The 22,605-nt window shown below is 43.3% G+C and overlaps 1 protein-coding gene across 1 annotated transcript in view; it reads left to right on the forward strand.

The window, feature by feature from the left end:
• LOC122787881 (RNA-binding protein FUS-like) overlaps window positions 1-22,605 on the forward strand; it is a 921,130-nt gene that overhangs the window by 692,269 nt on the left and 206,256 nt on the right. The window contains exon 10 of the mRNA XM_044054799.1: window positions 17,276-17,385. Within this exon, the coding sequence (XP_043910734.1) occupies window positions 17,276-17,385 (110 nt within the window). The remainder of the gene's footprint in view (window positions 1-17,275; window positions 17,386-22,605) is intronic.

Raw genomic sequence — 22,605 nt, forward strand, 5'->3', positions numbered from 1 at the left:
CAGACTATTCATCTTGGCCACATAAAAGATAATCTCTTCAGTAGTTGTCCAGAGGCAGTTTGGTATTACCTAGGCAGGATCAAAAGACTACAGAAATCAGTTTTTTTGGTCTTTGCAGAGAAAAAGGGCTGCCCATTTCCAAGCAAACCATTAGTTAAGTGGAGAACTTGTTTGTATTTTCTAAGTTCCATTATAACTTTCCAGGAAACATAAGGTAATATTCCATTGGGGCACAGCTGCATTAGTAGTCTTCCTGAAAGCGTGCCTCCTCATTGCCTGGAAACTGCCACATGGTCCTGTGTACCCTCTCCAGATATTGCAGGCTGGATATCCCATCTAAAGCTAAGGCAGATTTTGCAGCAGCAGCCTTGAAGGGCATATCAACCCTCTCCACCTGGCTATAAACCACCCACGGAACTGGAAGGGAAAGCATTGGGAACCATCCTGAAGTACAGTGGTATTTTACACAAGGAAATGTAGCATAGTTGTTTTTATCAACTGTGCTTTTCAGCATATAATTGCAGATCAAGTGGAGTCATAGATGCAGTGCAGTTAGGAAATAGTTCAGTGGTACCCTTGGCTTTCTGGACTGGATTTTCATCCTGCTGCCCATTTGAATGTGAAGGGGTGGTCCAGTCTAATGGAGACACTTCTCCCTCTTCTACATCATGGACTCCTAGGAGGTTAGCTAGGCTGTTGACCCTAAGGCTTCTACTTGCCATGTTATAACCTTGTTCCCTTATGGACTAAGATAAATAGTCTGTGTTTGCTTGCAAATCTAACATCAGCACTGGCTGCCCCTTAGAGGGACATGGGTGAAACCCCCTGTGTAAATTAATGTTTTCTCGTCCAGATTTCCAGGTTATGCTTAAAATGGTCATTGAGGAGCTCTGTTTTACATGAATTGGGAGTTTGTTCCAGAGGAGGGGCAACCTCTGAGACATCCGTCTCCATGTCCTGGTAATATCGCAAGCTAGGTTAAGATCCCTAAAGTGAGTGAATCTTGTCCCATTGGAATTGCAGATGTGCAGCAGCTGCTTTAAGGTAGAGTCTGAGACTGCTCTGTAGGCCAGGCACAAGTCTTCTGAGCAGTCTGTTTGATGCTGACTAAAGTGTTAGAGCCTTCAGTCTGTCCATGTAGGTCCTGATTTTTTTTGGTGAGAAACCTCTGAAGTCTCTCCAAATGCTACAGATGTCTGGTGAGGTACATACAGTTGGGAGTATTGTAAGCTGTTATTGTCTGAGGACGAGTACAGGGGAGGTGTATCCTCCTTAGCTTTGGATGTTGTACCCTTGCTTATGAGGTGTGCAACATAGGAGGCCTTCCTTACCCTTGTGGAGACCTGATGATCAAAATTAAGACTTCTATCAACTTGCGTTCCTAAATCTCTCTCTACTTGTTTTGAACTTATTCTCTCTCTACTTGTTTTGAACTTAAGGATGTATTTACTAATGCTGTAATTAGCGTGGATATCTTTGCTGAAAGGGATGATGATGATTTCAATTTTTTTTTCATTTAGTTCAAGTCCATGGCTTTGACTCCGATTATTTCTGTAGAAGCCCATTTTGTAATATGTTGACAGCTTTGGGGATTCTGTTATTACACCCAGTTTGCAGTAGTCAGCAAACTTGGTAAACCGTAGGCCATATAATTTTGCCTGGACTTCTGAAAATTAAATACCAAACAGTAGGGGGCCTAGCATAGATCCTTGTGGAACACCTCTGTTAACAAGTCTGCTAGTAAAGTTGGCATCCCCAGTTTTGACTGTGTGTGTTTGTGAGTCAGTTGGCAACCAGTCTAATGATGTAAGGGTTAATCCCCAGCTGGGTGAAATTCTCCTTGATGACTGAGTGAGGGATTGTGTCAGAAGCCGTGTCTAGGTCGAAATAGGCAGTGTTTACTGTTTTGTCTTCATTAGAAGAAATTACAAAAAAAATATGACCAACTCCCATATATATTTGTATGTGTGTGTGTATATATATATATATATATATATATATATATATTATATATATGAATGTATATTTCTTCCGACAGTAGGTTTAAGAACTTGAGAGAATTGTTGTCCACGGGTATGTTGTTACAGAAGAAGGGTCGTGTATAAGCAGATTCCCCTGTGGTAAATGTAGGGTCTGTAATAGAATAAAAATTTTAGAACTAAAATAAACAACAAAGTTTACAGGGCTAAAGATTATTATAATTGTGTTACCAGTGGGGCTTTATATATCTTGGGTTATGGATGTCCTATAATAAAGTGGTACATTGGTCAAACTAAAAGGGCTGTGAAGAAGATGATTATGGAACATTTGAATGATATAAGAAATGGCAGGATGGAGAGTACAGTTGCTCAACATTTTTGTACATATCATGAAAGTTCTGATTCTTCTCTTTTCTTTAGTGTATTAGCCAAGCCTTATTTTTGTCAGGGTGATGATTTTGTAGAGAAAATGGTTCGACTGGAAACTAAAAATGTTATTAATTATGGCACTTTATACCCTAAGAGATTAAATGTAGTTATCAATTTGAATGTTAGTTGATTTTTTTTTAAATAATTGTATCACATTGGAAAAAATACATTCATATATAGTACCCACGGTGGTGGTGCTGCGGTAGCGTTGTCGCCTCACAGTGAGACGCTGTCTGGTTCGATTCTCAGCTAGAGCGTCTTCTGCGTGGAGAGATGCGTCAATGGGCATACCTTCGTTGAAAGTTGTGCGTCAGGCCTGGCAAGCCGGTACGTAAAAATCAACTGCCAATCATTAGCGGACTGGAGTTCCGCTGTGGCGACCCCTAAGCCGAAGGACATAAACTTTTATATATATATATATATATATATATATATATATATATATATATATATATAGGTTTACTATTGAAATTGCGAACATCACTCGGTCGACTGTTGTATGGTCGAACGCATAAGGTCGGAAACACAGATGTCGAAGACATTATAATCAATCGAGGAACGGTTTTAACATGGGTCCAGGTAGGTGTACAGTATTATTCCCTACTACAACCATCTTCCCACCTCGACCCATGTTAAAACCGTTCCTCGATTGATTATGATGTCTTCGACATCTGTGTTTCCGACCTTATGCGTTCGACCATACGACAGTCGATAATTTTGTGTTTAGTAGGTAGGAAGTATGTTTCATATTTATTATGTACTATGTGCATTTTTGTTTTTATGCATTTATATTCAGTATTGTGCATGAGATGTGTAAAGTAGGGAATCTTACGTATACACTGACTTTGAACAAATTGTTTGATTGTTTGATTAATTGGGAATGTGCTATAGATTATGCAATTATATGGTGTATAAAACTCAAGCTGTTTGAGTGTAAAATTATTCCTTGAAGGCGAAAGCCGAGATACCGGATGCACCAGTAAAGCTTTTTCTTTATTTCTGTTGTGGAGTTAGTTTTTTTGTTATACGTTTCTGTTTCGCGTTTGTTTGGAGTCATTCTCGGTCTACCAAGTTTAGCAAGCAATATCTGCCCTTAATGAAGCCAAACTGGGTCATATCAAGAGTTTGAAGGTCACCTATATCCTTGTTGATAAGCTTCATTATGATTCTCTCCATGGCCTTGCAGTTAAGGCTGGTTAGTCTTATGAAACTATAGTTTCTGGGATCGGTTGAGGGGACCCCTTTTGTGCAAGGGGATTACAGTTGTTGTTTTCCGCTCAGCGAGACAATGCCAGTGCTTATACTGAGATTTAAGATCATGTTCAAGAGGTTCCACTAACTCCTGTTAGTGGAGCACTGTGTCAGGGATGTTAGAGCACCTTGTAGGGATGCTGACTGACTACTCTAAAGCATTTGTGTTTAAGTCTAAGAAACTTTGGGAAAGCGTGTTTGTGCTCATATATGTTACCCAGTCAAAGGGATAGTCGCCCATGACCAGGGTATTTGGCTGTACTGAGAGTGACTCCGGTAGGTCTACGTAGGTTGTGTGGTTTTCCTGGTTCATGGTGGGGACCTATAGCTAACAATGACATGGAGGGAGGTCTTTCCTACAGTTAGTTGGTCTTGTAGTAACTTTAGGGAGTCGTACTGTTTAATCAGTGAGAGGTGCATTTGTCTTTAATGAAGATAGATGCTACTCCTCGTTTGTTTTTTTTTCATGTTAGTTTTGTGGTCTGAACTTGGGGAAGGCAGTATAGCCCTGCATGACTGGGGTACTCTTGAGTCGTTGAACCACATCTCCGTGACTGTATAGACATCAGCATCCTCGAGGGTGATAAATGCTTCAGGTGAGAACAGTTTATAATTTAGACTCTAGTTTTAAGCAGCATAACCCTGAGTTTATTTCTGGAGGATATTTTTATGTTGGGAATATTTTGATATTGCCTGAAAAAGGCACTATGGGGGAGGCAAGTACCTTTGTGATCAACCTAAAGCATAGAGGCGACAGGTGAAGACCATCTCTGACAAAGCAGCATGGTCTGTCGACCATATCGTCCCAATCTGGCTGTCAGATACCAGATTGACAGCAGAAGCCAAGCTAATTGTTGAAGTCTCTTACTTTTTGTTTGTTTTGTGGCATCAATTCTGGATGAGGGAAGAATGCTGCTTTAGGGCTAGGGACATAACTGCCTAGGACACACAATCTGAAAGCTCCATCATGTCTCTCCATAAAGTCCAGTGAAGTATGTCTCCAGTCATTCACTCCAGCATGGACTGTGAGAGTCATATTAGTACTTGAGAGTGTGTGTAATTTGGCGGATCCCGGCACCTGACGGGCAGCTGGCCGTGACCTTCTACTTTTCCAGCCTAGTGAGGTGGACATCTGTGGAGTGGCCTGTGACCAAGACATTTGATTTAGATATGTTTTGCCTTAGGGGCTTATTGGATAAGACCCTGGTGTGTGTGTTGTGTAGTGGGTGCTTTTGGAACCGTATTGTGTACAGAAGTTTTACGCTTGGGAGGTCTTTGCTCTTTTGCTATATTTCTAGTGAGTATCTCAGTGTATGTGGGTTTGTGTTATGTTCTTGGTATGTGTGGAAGTTGGAGTGTGGGTGCTGACAACCTGCTTGGTATTTGGTTTGTTCCGTGATAGAGACAGCATTGATTCCAGATTCATATTATAGATGCATCACTCAATATTGTATTTATGTGTTTTAGGAGTAGTAGGTTGTATACTTGAGGCAATTACTACATTGCTTCAGGATGCCAATGTCAGTGAGACTGGCTGGATAAATGGTGGGAAAATGACCTTCCATTATGTCAGATTTATTCTGTAATAAGTGGTGGAGGGCGTATTCGATGGACTAGGTTCTGCTGTGCAACTAGTAAAATCAGCTAATCTATGGTAGGTTTAGGGCTAGAAACCTGCACCGGTGCCTCTAAGTGCAGCTGGGTTGCTCTCTCGGCAGCAGTGCCCAACTGCATTGTGTGCCAAGAAGCAGGTAAGCTTAAAAGGGTTCCCTAGCAGTTATCTAGGGAAAAATTGATGTTTTAGTGTTTGTGTCTATATACGGCAGTGCTAACCCCCGTTTCCCGGTGCTCAGCTGCAGACAAACGTTGTGTTTAAGTATCAGCCAAGTAAAAAATTTTCAAAACAATCTAACGAATAGGAAAGCCCAAGATTGAGCCTTGTTTCAGCATTTCCTAGCTGGATCCTTGACTACACTCTTCTGCCAGAAGGGGGCCCTCTTGATGTAAGATGGCTGGCTTTAGTGCTCAGAGAATTATGACCAGGTTATACTGTGCATTCTTTCCTTGTGTGTCACTCCTGTTGCTCCCCAGGATATTTTGATCTCCATGATGTTCTTCATCTCACATTGCTGCAGTCCTTACATATGGGTAGTCCGCTGTCCTCGGTCGGCCCGGATACCAAAGTATTAGGCTGACGTCGGTCAAGGCGCTTAAAACTGACATCAGGACGTCAGGGTACAAAAGCGCATGACCGACGTCATATCCTCAGTCTTTTTTGCCGCATGGTCCGATGCAGAAGCAGCGTTGCAAGTGCCGTTCGGCGTTCTTAAATTTTTCGAGTTCGGAGTTTCAGACAGAATCCAAGTTGGCTAAGTACCCCGTTGGGGAATATTTCGGTTTTTTCTTGCCTCAGTGTATTACCGGATGTCAGAAAAAGTGAATAATTGTATTTCTTGTGGGAAACCGATACCGCATAGGGATTATCATTCTTTGTGCATTCCTTGTTTGGGGCCTGAGCACGACGTAGTTGGGTGTCGCTTTTGTGCTAGGTTTAATAAGCGCACTATTAAGCGAAGGTTAGATTGTGCTAGGCTGGTCTTCGGTAAGCGGTGCAATTATAATATGCCGTCGGATACTCCGACGCCCGCTTCCACGAAGAAACGCAAAGACAAAGCGGTTAAACCCAGGCAAGATGAGTCGTCCGTTCCGGACGCCGGTTCTTTAGAGGCTTCAGTGGAACCGGTGGTTCCGATGGAGGCTTCTCTGGAGTCTCAGGGGGAGTCTTTGATTTTGCAGGATGTGGCCTCTCACGAGGCAGGTCAGGCTGAAGGGGCTTCTCAGGTTTCTGTACTCCCCTCCCTTCCCAGGGTGGTTAGACCCTCTCCTTCTGTTTCCAAGGCTTCTTCCAGGGGCAGGCCAGGTTTAGCTTCTGTTGGTGTCAGTCCTAGTTCAGCAGGGTCTGTGCCTAAGAAGCACATGCTTAAAATGGCAGAAGATTTGATTACTCTGATTAGAGGTTCTTTGCCCCCTCCTAATAAGAGGCCTAGGGTGGAGCCAGAGTTGGAAAGTTTTGAGCAGGCTTCGGATGTTTCAGTCTTCGGCTGAAGACTTGCAGGAGTACACTCCTTATTCTGATTCTGATGCAGAAGATTCCACTCCTTCTGCTTCTCCTCCAGAGGATTTTTCTTTTTCAGAGACTCTTCATTCTATGAGGGAACATTTTAAGTGGGAAGGTCAGGACTTCTCTGATTCACGGAAAAGGCTTAGAGAGTTTTTGTTTTTACCTCAACATAGGCCCTTAGCTATACCCCCTGTTCTGGATGTTGTGCAAGATGTATTTTCAGAGGCTTCACTTAATCCTGATTCTCTGCCTCCTGCGCCTGTTAAACCGGATAGGTATTACAGGGTGCCTGAGGCTCATAAATATCTCTATAAGAGTCCTAGGGCGGACCCAGAAACTGTTAGTCAGGGACCTAAGGGTGTCAAGGCCTCTGTTGTAAAGAATCCGATCCCTCTAGATAAAGAGGCCAGAGCTTTGGATAGATGGGGAAAGAAGGTCTATACATCTTCTACCTTAGCTATGAGGGCTTTGAATTGCCAGTTTCATATGTTGAAATATCAAAATTTTCTTCTTTCACAATTGAAATCTAAGGTGGATGCTCTGGCAGAAGGCATTGACTGTAAAGAATTACAAGATTTGGTGCATGTCTCTGAACAGGTGGGTAAGCATTCTTTACAGTGTGGTTTTGATGCTTTGCAGGCCTCTTCTAGGGTGCCTGCCACTGGTTCAGTTCTTCGCAGGCACGCCTGGCTTAAGGATCAGAATTTATCTGACCATGTTAAGACAAGGATTGCTCCTTTGCAGTCTGAAGTGTTGTTTGGTCCACCTGTGGAGTCAGTCTTGAAGAAATTGGAAGACAAGGCTAAGTCTATGCAGACTGTTAAAGATTTTTTGCAAGTTCAGCCTCCAAAGTTTAGTAGAAATTGGCCTGCTAAGGGGTGGACGTATCCTCCTTCTGATTCTCAGTCTAGGGGTAGATCTAGACGTGGTAGGGGCAGAGCTCAGAGTTCCTTCAGACCTAGAACATGGAGTTCACCTGCACAGTCTTCGAGTGAGGGCAGGGGCCAGTCCTTTCGTAAACAGGCCCAATGACCTACTTTTTCAGCTGCCAGATCCTTCTTGCCTGGCAGCACCTTTGGGAGGACGGTTGGCACTCTTCAAGGAAAATTGGATTTTAATTACCCAAGACAAATGGGTATTGGATATCATACACCAAGGTTACAAGTTTTATTTCCATACCTTACCTCCTTTCAAAGGCATGCCAGACGTTCCTCCTCAGCAAAGACTAGAGGCTCACAAACAGATTTCTCTACTACTTCAAATAGGAGCTATACAACCGGTCCCTCTGCCAGAAGTGGGCCTAGGATTTTATTCTCGCCTGTTTCTAGTACCAAAGAAAGGGAACACGTGGAGACCAATTTTGGATTTATCTATCCTCAACACATATCTGGACATTCCCAAGTTCAAAATGTTGACGTTACAACAGCTTTTACCTCTGCTGGGCAAAGATCACTGGATGGTGACTCTGGATCTCAAGGAGGCTTACCTTCATGTTCCTATCAGGCCCTGTTGCAGGAAGTATCTGCGTTCGGGCTGGGACTTTTCATTATCAGTTCTCTGCATTGCCCTTTGGCTTATCTACTGCGCCCAGAGTGTTCACAAAGGTTCTGGCTCCAGTGGTAGCTTTCTTCAGGCTAAAAGGAATACAAATCTATCCTTATTTGGACGATTGCCTGATTCTGGCTCAAGGAAAGGACGAACTTCTTCATCATTTACAGTATGTGATGGCAGTGTTAAGATGCCTAGGTTATTCTGTGAACGAAATAAAGTCCAGTCTAGTACCCTCTCAGGACATGTGCTTTCTGGGTGTGAGACTGAATACAGCATCCCAGATGGCCTTTTTGACCCCGGACAAACAAAAGAATCTTTCTCTTTACTTCCACCAATTGTCTCGTCAGTCCAGGCTGACTGCAAGGACAGTCCTTCAAGCCTTGGGGTTCATGGCATCTTGTATTCTGGTGCTTCCCAATGCCAAACTGCATATGAGGAAGCTACAATGGTATCTCAAAATGTATGGACTAACACTGCCAAGATATGGACACTGTCATTCAGATAATACCTTGCATTCAAAAGGAATTTTTGTGGTGGGCTCAGGAATGTCACCTAAACAAGGGACTCTCTGTGACCCGACCAGAGGCGAGTCAGATTCTAACGACAGATGCCTCAGACAAAGCTTGGGGAGCTCATCTAAATGGAAAATGGGTACAAGACACGTGGCCTGCCAGACTTCAACATTTACATATCAGCTTGAAGGAGATGTTAGCAGTCCAATTTGCATTGATAGCTTTCAAGGATTTACTTCTTCCAGGGCAGATGTTGATTCAAACAGACAACACAACTGTCATGTGGTACATCAACAAGCAAGGGGGGACACATTCATATCCTCTATGCAGACAAGCAATGATTCTGTGGGAAACTGCTCTCAGTTTACAGCTAAATCTTCAGGCAAGGTTTCTGCCAGGAGCACAGAACTCCTTAGCAGATGTGTTGAGCAGACAAATTATGGATCCCCACGAGTGGAAATTGGATCCTCATGTATTTCAAAATTGACAGTGTTATGGGGAACTCCAGACATAGATCTGTTCGCTTCTCCACTAAATTACCAGCTGCCAAAGTTTTGCACAAAAGGTTTCATCCCACAGCTTGGAAAGTGGATGCTCTCTCATTCAATTGGAGCAATCTTCACGTGTATGCCTTTCCACCACTGCCTCTCCTCCCAAAGGTACTCCTGAAGGTCAGACAGGACAAGCCAACCATGATTTTAATAGCTCCGGATTGGCCTCGACAGCACTGGTACCCATTACTGAGAAGTCTGGTACGGGAGCCTCCATGGCCTTTACCTTCGATTCCACACCTGCTGTCTCAGGAGAACAGTCATTTACTCAATGTCAAACTTCACTCTCTACATCTAACAGCCTGGCATATTCTGTTTTAAACCCTGGAGGGTCTCAGCTTCCACAACAAGTTTTGAATGTTATTTTGGAGGCCAGAAGGCCTAGTACAAGGAAAGTTTAAGCAGATAAATGGAGGAGATTTTTAATTTGGAGTACAGCAAAGGACTTTGATGTTTCTAAACCTAATTTAAGTGTTGCTCTTCAATACCTTACTGAGTTATTGGACAAAGGTTTGTCCTTCTCCTCTATAAAGGTTCATGCTGCAGCAATTTCTGCTCACTATGACTGTGACCCACCATTATTTTCTCATCCTTTGTTTAAGCAATTCCTTAGAGGGGCAAAGAATATAAGACCCCCACGTGAGCTCCTACTCCTGCTTGGGATCTCAATTTTGTGTTGGAGAAACTCACTCTACAACCTTTTGAGCCTGCAGCGACTGCCGAGTTGAAATATTTATCATGGAAGACAGCTTTTTTGTTGGCCATTACCTCTGCGAGAAGGGTTTCTGAATTACAGGCCCTTATGGCGATTGAGCCTTTCTTAATTTTCCACAAGGATAGGGTGTCTTTGCACTAACCCTTCCTTTATGCCTAAAGTGGTTTCTAGTGTGGCTTTAAACCAAACTATTCATTTGCCTACTTTTTATGCAAACCCCCAAAATAAAGGGGAGAAGATTTTGCACACTTTGGATATACACAGACAGTTGCGATATTATTTGAGCAGAACTAAAGGGTTCAGGCAGTCTCAGCAGTTGTTTGTTTCATTTGCTTTGGGTTCTCAGGGCAAACCTGTTTCAAAACAAACTATTTCTAAGTGGATTGGTTTTGTATTGCTTTCTGTTATTCCCATCATGGTAAGGAGATTCCAGCTGGGATTAGGCCTCATTCCACTAGGGCTACTGCCACTTCTACAGCTTTTTAAGGGGTGGCTACTAAAGATATTTTGGAGGCAGCTACTTGGAGTTCAGTGCATACTTTCTCTAAGCATTACCACCTTCCACTTTACTCTAAATCTAGGGCTGGATTTACCACTGCAATTTTACAGGGCATTTTGGCAGCTCCTAATGCTTTATAGTTTTGCCATCCTCCCTTACCTCTGCTTTGGGATTCTACCCATATGTAAGGACTGCAGCAATGTGAGATGAAGAACATAGTACAGTTTTGTACCTACCATAAATGTAGATGTTCAAAGATCCACATTGCTGCAGTCCAATTTACCCTCCCTCCTTCCCTCTGTAGTTAGAGGTGGTTGTGTGGTTTGGGTTGTAAATATTGTAAATATGGTTAGTGCAGGGGTGGTTGGTTGTTTTTTGCTGTTTTTTGGCTTTGGCCTTTCTTTTTAGGGCCTTCTGACATCTGGGTCAAGAAAAGACTGAGGATATGACGTCGGTCATGCGCTTTTGTACCCTGACGTCCTGATGTCAGTTTTAAGCGCCTTGACCGACGTCAGCCTAATACTTTGGTATTCGGGCCGACCGAGGACAGCGGACTACCCATATGTAAGGACTGCAGCAATGTGGATCTTCGAACATCTACATTTATGGTAGGTACAAAACTGTACTTTTTGCATCTCCTAGGTTCATAGGTTCATACTAGGCTATCTGCCCGAGGGCATTTACAAGCCTAGCCCATCGTTTTGTGGCTTACGCCACCCCTTTAGTATGGGGAACTATACCCATTATTTTGCTGTGCCTCTGTCGAGCAGTGACACTGAGGTAATCCCTGGGGTATATCTGCGATCTCCCATCCATTGGTCAAGATTTCTCTTGAACAAGGCCAGCGAGGTGCTCTGCCTCACATATACCGGGATTTTGTTCCACAGCATAGAGAGTCTTTGGGTGATGAATCTATCCCTCCAGCACGTCCTATTAATAGCCGTGTCGAGGTTTAAGTCTCCCGCCTTGTGGCTCTGATGGATCTAGATTTTTGAGGTGAAGCATATTCATCAAATCTGGGTTTGACATGGCCTTGTATGTTAGGCAAAGGTCACCTCTGAGCAAGCGGTGGCGACTGAATAGAGCTGGAGTTCTTTCAGTCGGGCAGCATAGGACAGATTTTGAGACCCTTTATCCTTTTGGTGAGGAACTTTGTGGCCTCTCCAGCTGCTGCAAGTGTCGGGTCAGATACATTCGAATGGGGCATTGTACTCAATCATTGGTCTGATGAGTGATGAGTAGAGGGAGACAATGACCTCCCTTGATCTAGATGAGAATCCCTTCATGATAAGGTGGGCAATGTAGAAGGTCTTCCTAACTACTTTAGCTACATGTGTGTTGAATGACAGACTACTATCAACCTGGGTCCCCAGGTCCCTGATAACTTCTTCTGTGCTCAGTGGATTGCCACCTATTTGGTAGCTAGGGGTAACCTTGTTTTTCCCGAAGGGTATGACTATGCCTTTTTTGGCATTTAACTTTAGGCCATGGCTCTGGCACCAGTTATCCGTTTCTGTGAGACCCTTCTGAAGGATATCTGTGTCAGATGTGTTTTCTACTATGGCGCGCAGTTTGCAGTCATCTGCAAACTTTGTCTGCCCTAACCCTCCTGCGTTTGCTTGTACTGGAGAAGTAGATGCCAAACAAGAGTGGGCCCAGGACTGAGACCTGTGGGACACCACTTGTGACAGGCTTTGAGTCTGACATGGCGCCAGCAACTCTGACCCTGTGGGTTCGGTCACTCAGCCAGTTTGCAACCCATCTTGTGATGTATGGGTTAATATTTAAGCTGATGAGTTTTTCAATGATACCCGAGTGGGGTATTGTATCGAAGGCCTTCGCCAGATCGAGGTAGGCTGTATGGACTGCCTTTCCTCATCAATGGCTTTGGTGACTGTTTCAAAAAGTCAACCAAGTTTAAAAGGCATGATCTGCCTTTGACAAAGCCAAACTGGGTTGGATCCAAAGTCTGCAAATTCCCTATGTCTTTATTTATGAGGTCCGTTATGATCCTCTCCATGGCTTTGCAGATAAGGCTTGTCAAGCTAATGGGACGGTAATTTCCAGGGTCGGTGGAGGCACCGCCTTTGTGAAGTGGGACCACAGTTGCAGTGCGCCACTCCCTGGGTACGTATCCAGAGGTAAGACTTTGATTAAACAGCTGTCCTAGCTGTGGGTTTAATTCCTCATTGAGTTCGTGGAGCACACAGCCGGGGACACCATCAGGTCCCATGGATGCTGTGTTTTTTGCTTTGGAGAGAGCACTTCTCACTTGGGCGTTGGAGATGTTTGGCGGGCTGCAATCATTTGGTATAGATATCTCTCCTTTTGGGAGGGAAGAAGTTTGCACTGAACCTGTCAGCCAGTATGTTGGCAATGTCCGTAGGATCAGTAATCTTCACATCATTTTGAACTAGTTCTGAGCATATCTGGGAGTTTCCTCCCAGGTTTCTAACATAGCTAAAGAAGGCCTTATGATTGTCTTTTGAGTCTTTAGCTATTTTTCTCTCAAAATTTGCTTTGGATGATTTTATGAGAGCTCTTAGTTTTTACTTATAGTGATCAAGGGTGTCTTACCTTTTAAGGATTTTGCTCTATCTTGTAGTAGCTTCCTCCTTTGTTGTAGAGTTTGTTTATGGCTGGGGTCCACCAGACTGGACGCTTGCCTTTGGTACAAAGAGTCTTTGTTTTGCTTGGGATTGCCTTATCCATGCAGTCCTGCAGGTGCTGGTAGAAGGCATTTGTAAGTGATTCAGCGGCTTGTGTACTGTTTTCCGCCGGCTCGGGGGCCTTAAAGGAGACCACACTAGTCTTTAGAAGTGTGAAGTCTGCTTTCGAGAAGTTCTTTACTGTGGTCTTTTTTATTTCAGGTGGGGGTGGGATGAGGACCTCCAGTGAGATTAGTTTGTGATCTGATCTCACCAGTGAGGGGTATACTTCCGGTGTTGAACATTGTGCTCCCATGTTCGTGATGATGAGGTCAAGTATGTTATCTCCTCTTGTGGGGATGGTAACTAGTTGTTCCATGGCATTTGAGTTTATGAATTCCAGGAACTTTTGGGCTAGGGTGTTTGGGCTTGAGTAGTGTTCCCAGTCTATATTAGGGTAATTGAAGTCACCTAGTATGATGGTGTTTGGCGATACATTTATCCCCTCTAGTGTTTTCAGGAAGGCCATGTGAGGTTCCTGAGTTTGTGAGGGTGGCCTGTAACATGCTACAATTTGCAGAGCAGTCTTGCCTATGGTTAATTGCACTTGGATGGTCTCCGATGCATCGTGCGTTGCAACCAGTCTTGAGGTGTGGGTGTCCTTGATGAATTTTGAATATGGATACCCCCCCTCCTTTCTTGGTATTGTCCGGATTTTGGGGCCGGAACGCATGATATGAGGTAAAACCTGATAGTGCTGGGGTGCTCTCAGGAGCCTTGAACCAGGTTTCTGTCACAGCACAGACATCGATGTTCTCCATACTGAGAAGGGCCTCGAGTGCGTGCATTTTGAGATTCAGACTTCTGGCATTGAGCAGCATTACCCTTAGTTATTTTCCTTTTTTGTGTTCTAGGGTGGTAGGTTTAGAATTTGAGCCTTGCCTAAAAAAGGCACTATGGGGGTGGCAAGAGCCTTTGCCAATATCCGAATCCCAGGGTGACAGGTGCAAGCCGTCCCTTGCGAAGCAGCGTGGCTTGTCCAGCATGTCATCCCAGGCAGACAGACACTGGATCCCCTTTGAATGACACCAGTGTTTAAGCCAATTGTTAAAGCTGATCATCTTATCTCTGTATTGTGGCATCATTCTTGGTGAAGGTAGGATACTGCTCAAGGTCAGGGTCATACCTGCCTGGGCTACATAATCAGAGAGCTCCTCAATGTCTCTTTTCATGTAGTCCAAGGAGGTACATCTCAGGTCGTTTACACCAGCGTGGACAATGACTGAGTCGTATTTGTACCTGCTGTTGAGAGACGTGAGTGCTTGCATTATGTGGCGGATTCTAGCGCCCGACAGGCAGCTTACTGTGACCTTCTCCTTACTCAATCTGGTGAGCGGGACGTCAGTGTGTCTGACTATGGAGTCACCAATGACTAGTGTGTCTGGCATTTTGTTTGGCCTTAAGGGCTGTGACTGTTTGACACTCTGACTGTGAGGTCTATGTGTTGCAGGTGATGTGTTCTGAGGTGGTGGTTGTTTGGGTGTCTGCTTTGGTGGCCTCTGCTGTTTTGGTAGATTTTTGATCAGAGCCTCCGAGTATGTCTGTGTTTATGTGTATGATTTGAGGTTGTGATGGTACTATGTGAGACTGGGTCTATAGTGTGTGTGGTAACCTTCTCCTCCTGACTGGTCTTGCCAGTCCTATGTTGAGAGAGCTCAGCCTCCAGTTTGGCTGTATAGTTGCATCTCTCGCATGTATTTGTGTTTTGTGGGAGGAGGAGAGGGTTGTCTGTGTACATGAGGCAATTGTAACATTGCCTCAATATTCCCAGGTTCACCAGCTGAGTAGGAGAGGACACTAGCAACTGATCCCTCGACATGCTAGAAGGAATAGACAAAAAAAACTTTAAAGAAGATTCCGGGGGACGTGGGTGACGGAGAAATGGGGGTTTGCCTTTTTGGGGTACTATCTATGACAAGAGCACCGTATCAAGGTAATAAGTACTGTAGGAGCAAGTGCTAGGTTTAACAGATAGAGGATAGTCTACTTGGAGTCAAGTAGAGATGATCTTTTTAGTTATAGGATACGCTGATTAGATCAGTAGTATAGTTCGAGGAAGGTAGTTTTAAGGGAACATTTGAAGAGTGGAATTTAGGTAGCCCTAATAGTTTAAATCTGCTTAACCGGCGCTGCCCTAGTGTGCAACAGTAGCAGCTCGGCTAAATCGCTAAACCGGCAAGCAGCTGCTTAGCGTTTTTTATATCAGGGGGCTGAAAGAAGCTAGGAACTGGCCCAAAATGACCAATAAACTACAAGTTGCTGGCTGAAACCTCACAAAACTGGACCAACAGGCAGCTCAATGCTTCCCACTCCCACTGGTAAGCAAGGGAACTTCCTCTCTTCCAAATTAGGTAAAGAATCAGTAACAGGAGCTGCAAACAAAGCCCAGGGATCAGCAAGCTCTGAAACTGGACTATTCTAGCTTAGTAAGGCGGGAAAACAAGAGATATATATTTTTTTTTTTCAGAAAACAAGCAGAAACAGATACAGTAAACACTTATAAATGCTATAAATCGGCTATCACAGCCTACACAAACAATTTGCAACAGTTACAGATTTTAAAAGTAACAAACTGAGAAACAAGTGCAAAAACAGAATAAATGCAGAAAAAACAATAACAATGTATCAGCAAGCAGGCGAAATACAGTTGCTAGATAAATAGAAGTGGAAAGCCACAAAAATTATACTTAAATCAGGTAAAGTCGCTTTTTTAGCTCTCTGAAGCTTGGATTACTCTGCTGGCCACCACGAGGATCTGTGCTGAGTAGGTACAAGCCAAAAACGCAGCGTTAGCATTTTTATATCAGGGGGCTGAAAGAAGCTAGGAACTGGCCCAAACGACCAATAAACTACAAGTTGCTGGCTGAAACCTCACAAAACTGGACCAACAGGCAGCTCAATGCTTCCCACTCCCACTGGTAAGCAAGGGAACTTCCTCTCTTCCAAATTAGGTAAAGAATCAGTAACAGGAACTGCAAACAAAGCCCAGGGATCAGCAAGCTCTGAAACTGGACTATTCTAGCTTAGTAAGGCGGGAAAACAAGAGATATTTTTTGTTTTTTTTTTTTCAGAAAACAAGCAGAAACAGATACAGTAAACACTTATAAATGCTATAAATCGGCTATCACAGCCTACACAAACAATTTGCAACAGTTACAGATTTTAAAAGTAACAAACTGAGAAACAAGTGCAAAAACAGAATAAATGCAGAAAAAACAATAACAATGTATCAGCAAGCAGGCAAAATACAGTTGCTAGATAAATAGAAGTGGAAAGCCACAAAAATTTGCTCTAGCTTCTGTAACTAAAAGCTACTTGTGAGATCTGGGGTTCTAGTGTTACTGTGTCCCTAGTAAAGGTTCTCTGGGGCCATGGAAAAGTTACAGGTTTCATTTGCTGCTTCTAGTTTTTATTCAGATTTGATTAGTATATAAAGGGAGAATATTTGGAAGCATGTTCTGATATGACTCAACACTGGTAGCTGTTCAGATAGCAATGAATCATGTTATGCTTTCTTCCTTTTGCATTTGGTTTAGCTTTCCTCGTTTGATTTGCTAGTTCATCATTTCAAGTCTGTGCCTTAAAGCTTCCTTTACTTAAGATGTGGAATTCTGTAAATTACTTCTTTGGGTGGAAGAAACAGGCTATCGGTGTGTCATTTTAAAATGGTATCATCTTGAGCGTCTTTTTCCCATTTCCACTGAAAATAGTTACATGCATTTTAGTTCTGCATAGAATTTTTCCTGGGGTCATTTTGATTTTTTTTTTTTTTTTTTTTTTTTTTTTTTTTTTTTCAAGTTAAGGAGGTGAACTATTTCCAGTAAATCAAAGTGAATTTTTCCAAAGCAGATTGTTTTTGTGCAATTTGCTGTGTATCATGCAAGTTGCCATCTATAGTGCTCTCTAGTATGTTTTACTTGATTTTGTTTTGTACATCACCTCTTCATCTTTCTTTGTAGGTTCTGACCAGGACAATGCTGATAACAACACCGTATTTGTCCAAGGATTAGGAGAGGATGTCACTGTTGAACAAATCGGAGACTTTTTCAAGCAGATTGGTGTTATTAAGGTTTGTTTTGACTGTTGTAACGCATTATAGTATAAAAATTTAATGTTTGGTTGTATACTGATTATGCAGTTACACAGCATGTTATCTTTATTTTTTTAGTCTTGCATCTTTACTTTTGCTGTTAAGACAAATGGGCAGCCGCAGAGAGATGTTTTTGGTGTTCCATAATGCATACACCTTTCCATGTAGTCATATGATGGTTTTATTTGATAGTTGAATTTTCTCAGTGATATACTGTGATTTGTGTAGGGCTTAGTGTGTAGAGCATAGATGCAGAACATAACACTTGGATGCCAAGTACTGTACAAATGATTTTTGTAAAAGTACGTATATTGATGGCATGGACTGACGCTTCACACTACCTTTCTCCTCTAGGGGGTGGCAGGTGATAATCAGTGGAGTATTTATTTCAAGAAACATTTAAATGTGTAGTCCACATGTTGTACAATAAAGCTAGTTGAACAGTTATGTAAAAGTATTCCAACATGCCAAAAGATAATATCTGACAACCTTTTGTTATGGACACCATTCATGTAGATTACTCTGCAAATGGATGCCTGTCACAGTTATTTCAAAATGCAGTACAAAAGCAGACATGCAGGCCTGACAGGATGGGCATTATGGGCAAATTAAAGGCCGCATATGGATGTTGTCTTATCCCTGGAAGGTCAGCATTTTTCTTATGACCACCCCGGAGAACATTATTAGATTTGGACAAGCTTTGTTTTTCCCCCTATTGTTTTGTATTTTTAAAGAGTGTTATTGAGTATTTTTCCATTTTAATGTTTCTTCTTGGAATATTTCTCATATTTGACATGAATGTGTTGCTCACTTTGAATGTGAGAAATTGCACATGTGTACTTTTGCATACTTGTGGTTGCAGGGATGTGTGTTTGCCTCTGTGTGTAACAGTAAGAAGTAATTCATTATAGAATGCAAGTATGTACAGAGCTATCTAGAACTTAGAGATAGTTGACTGCTGCAAATTCCTGGTTTCCAAAAGTTATTCCATTGCAGGCATATTAGTATTCTCTGAGATCTGCTGCTGACAGTTGTAGAAAACATGAAGCACAAGATCAGGAGATATGATGAAATGCTGAAGGGTGTAATAAACTTGTATAACGTGGAATTAGCTAAAGCTGTAAGTGGTAACCACCATAAGTCTTGCTTAACTGAAAACATGATGATTCTGCATAGCTGAAGCTGTCACTGCGGTTCTGTTTCAAAGTTTAAAAGTAGCAAGTGGTGTAATGCAGGGAGGGAAACTAAGTGCTGAAAGAAGAGTCATAGTGGTCCAAACTGTTATATGGAACAAATGGCTTCTCACATAGGGCAATGCATCTTGGAAATGCTCTTTGAAAAGCAGTAACCCAAATGGAAAGTGATTTAAAATTAATATTAATAAATGGGAATAGGACAAGTAAATCAATAAATCAAAAACAGTAATTGCCATTTCAGTGGCACAGTCTGGGAAAGATGTGTTTGAGCAACACAAGAATGTAAACTCTTCCTCCTCCTGGGATTTTGTTTATTCGAAGAATATCCCAAAATTCACTTCAGAAGTGAGGAAAAAGGAGTTTTAATAGTTTGCAAATACACCGAACCCACAGACATTGCCAACATCCTAGCTGACAGGTTCAGCGCAAATTTCTCCCCCCCCCCCTCCCCACCAAAACGGCAAATATCTATCCCAGCAGAGTGCTGCCCCCGACATCTCAGATGCTCAGGTAAGAGCCGCCCTCTCCAAAGCAAAAAACACAGCATCAATGGGACCAGACGGTGTCCCTGGCTGCGTCCTACATGAACTCCAAGAAGAGCTAAACCCAAACATAAAACTACTGTTCAATCTCAGCCTTACTACAGGATATGTGCCCAAAGAATGGCGTACAGCAACAGTGGTCCCCCTCCTTAAAGGTGGTGCCTCAACGGATCCTGGAAACTATCGCCCCATAAGCCTGACTAGCTTGGTCTGCAAGGCTATGGAGATGAACATCATGGACCTCATAAATAAAGATATTGGGGACCTACAGACACTGAATCCTACCCAGTTTGGCTTTAAGGGCAGATCCTACCTCTTAAACCTGGTTGATTTCTTTGAAACGGTCACCAAGGCCATTGACGAGGGGAAGGTGGTCCACACAGCCTACCTGGACTTCGCAAAAGCCTTCGATACAATACCCCACTCTGGCATTATAGATAAGCTCACCAGCTTAAATATAAACCCCTATGTCACTAGATGGATTGCAAACTGGCTCAAGGACAGAACCCACATGGTTAGAATTGCTGGAGCCATGTCAGACTCCAAACCAGTTACAAGTGGTGTCCCACAAGGCTCAGTCCAGGGACCTCTCTTGTTCGGTATATATTTCTCAGAGGTACAGGCCAACACGGAAGGACTGTGGCTGACCAAGTTTGCAGATGACTGCAAACTGGGCGCCATAATCGACTCTCCAGCCGAGACAAGCATCTTCCAAAAGGGCCTCATAGAAACAGACAACTGGTGCCAGAGCCATGGCCTCAAGCTAAATGCCAAAAAGTGTATAGTCATCCCTTTTGGCAAAAACAAAGTGCCCACAAATTACCACGTAGGTGGTAATCCATTAAGTACAGAAGAAGTAATTAGGGACCTGGGGACCCAAGTTGATAGCAATCTCTCATTTGACAACCACGTGGCCAAAGTGGTTAGAAAAACATTTTATATAGCCCACCTAATCATGAAGGGATTCACATCTAGATCAGGGGAGGTCATCGTGCCTCTTTACTCATCCCTCATCAGGCCCATAATTGAGTACAATGCCCCTTTTGGATGTACCTTACCAGACACCTGCAGCAACTGGAAAGACCCCAAAAGTACCTCACCAAGAGGATCAAAGGGCTCAAACAGATGTCATATGCTGCCCGGTTAAAGAAACTCCAGCTCTACTCAGTGGCATACCGCCTTTTCAGAGGCGATCTGTGCCTGACGTATAAAGCCATGTCCAACCCAGGATTAATGGACATGCTGCACCTCAGAAAATCCAAATCCCATCGAGCTACGCGCTCGAGAGACTTGAACCTCAGCACTGAAATAAATAGGACATGCTGGAGGGACAGATTCATAACCCAGAGGCTCCCTTCACTCTGGAATAAAATCCCAGTCCAGGTTAGGCAGGGTCCCTCATTGACTCTCTTCAAGAGGAATCTTGATGAGTGGATGGGAGATCGTAGGTTTACCCCGGGTATCACTTCTGTGTCACTGTTAGACAGAGGCACAGTATACTAACCTCGAAAAAGGGCATAGCAAAATAAATTTAAAATGGGTGGCGAAAGCCAAACACATTCTGGCTAGGCTTATAAATGCCCTAGGGCAGATAGCCTAGTATGAATCTATGAACCTATGAGCTGTATGCCTTTTTTCTTTGGGGGGTAGGTGTTGAGCATTGCCAGGAGAAAGCATCTTCACAAGATTACAACTGCTTTAGTCTGTGTAGGTGATGCATTCAGCTTTAACTGTTAGTTTTCTGTTTTTACTGCTTTGTGCTCTTTTCTCTGGTTATAGTTTGAGAGAGGCGGCCAGCTTAATAGGGAAAGCAAAATCTTGAGGAATGCAAATTGAGTATCTCTTCTATCAACCCCCCCCCAAAAAAAAATATATGGCTAAATTATTGTACAGAGTTAATTCTTATGGAAGCAAAGTATTGAAAATATACAGAAAGCATTCACTTCTAATACTGAAATCCTGACGAAGGTCAAAGGTCTTCAATATCACAACTCCAGCTCATCTTGTGTAGTGTACAGATATAAGAGAGCAAATAATTCTTCCTTTATAAAGTATTTGGACTGTGAGGGGTGAGACTAGCATGCGTAGCAGGTGACATAATGATTACATATGAATTTAGGGCTATCAGGGAGACACCTGACCAGCAGAAAATCTAGTTTAAGAAAACTTATAGATTCATAGATTAGTACTAAGCTAACTGCCCTTGCGAGCCATTTTAGGTTTAGCCAATTATCCCTTGTGAGACTCAAACCCTGCACCTGTACTTAGCTTTAGGTTGAAGACTTCAGTTCTGAAACTCGAAAAAGAAAATTTCAGGAGTCGGCCGACCGGCACTTGCGAACTGCTTCTGCTTCGGGCACCACGTGGCAAGAAAGACTGATGAAAATGGCGTTGGCTGCATGTTTTATACCCGACGACCTGACGTCATGGAAGAAGGGACAGCAACCGATGCAGGACCCAAGACTTTGTTAATCAGTCCGACTGAGGGCAACCTGCCAGCAGATTACCCAAATGTAATGACTGCAACAGTGAGTACACTCGTACATCTACATTTATGGTAAGTGTACACAACTGTACTTTTTCCAGCCGGTTTCTGGGCTGTTTGAGTCTCTTGTTTCTTGTTGGGTCTAGTGCGTGTAAGTATTAATTTGTTCCTTTCAGCATGTCCAAGGATCCTAAGGAACACAGGTCTTCGGGGTTTTTAAAAAGTTGTGTTAAATGCAGCAGTAAAATGTCTTTAACTGATGGGCACTCTGTGTGCGTGTACTGCTTGGGGGCTATTCACCTCCAAGAGTCCTGCTTGTTTTGTCATTCCTTCAGTCCCCGTTTGCTACAGGAAAGGAAGAACAAGCTCATTTTGAAAGACTGCTTAAACACTCCTTCGAGGAAGGCTTGGCTAAGTCTTCCAGTGCATTATCCTCTCCAGCTAAAAAGGACAAAAAGACTTCTAAGACGCGCTCTCCGTCTGTTTCTTCGGAACCGCCAGAGAAAGTTGCTAGAACAGCTTCTCCTCCTTCGGTTCCGTTGCTAGAACAGCTTCTCCTTCTTCGGTTCCATTTCCCTCGGTGCCGAAAGAAGGGAGTCTCTTGACTAAGTCCATATCGGCTCCCAGCCTTTCGGAGACAGTCATGGATATTTTGGCTCCGAGCCACTCTCCAGTTTTTCGACCGGGTTCTCCTTCATGCAAGTCCGCTTCTGTAGGGAGATCCAGATCTCCTACTTTATCTTCCAGGTCCTTTTCCGATGAGGACGTTGATGGGGTGGTGAAGAAACTGCTTCAGCCATCGGTGTTGGCTAAATTGATTTCGGCTCCGACCCAGTCGGCTCCAGAGCTTATGGCGTCTTCATCCTTTGTTGTTCCTCCTCCAAGCCTTTCTCGGCCTTCGGAGCCAGAGTTGTCAGTGCCGTTGGGCGCCTTTAGGTTAGTTCCATTAGCCTTGCCTGGCCTCTCAGTTCCGATT

This window comes from Protopterus annectens, chromosome 13.part0, assembly GCF_019279795.1.
Source record: "Protopterus annectens isolate FY-2018-M chromosome 13.part0, PAN1.0, whole genome shotgun sequence".
Classification (NCBI taxonomy): domain Eukaryota; kingdom Metazoa; phylum Chordata; order Ceratodontiformes; family Protopteridae; genus Protopterus; species Protopterus annectens.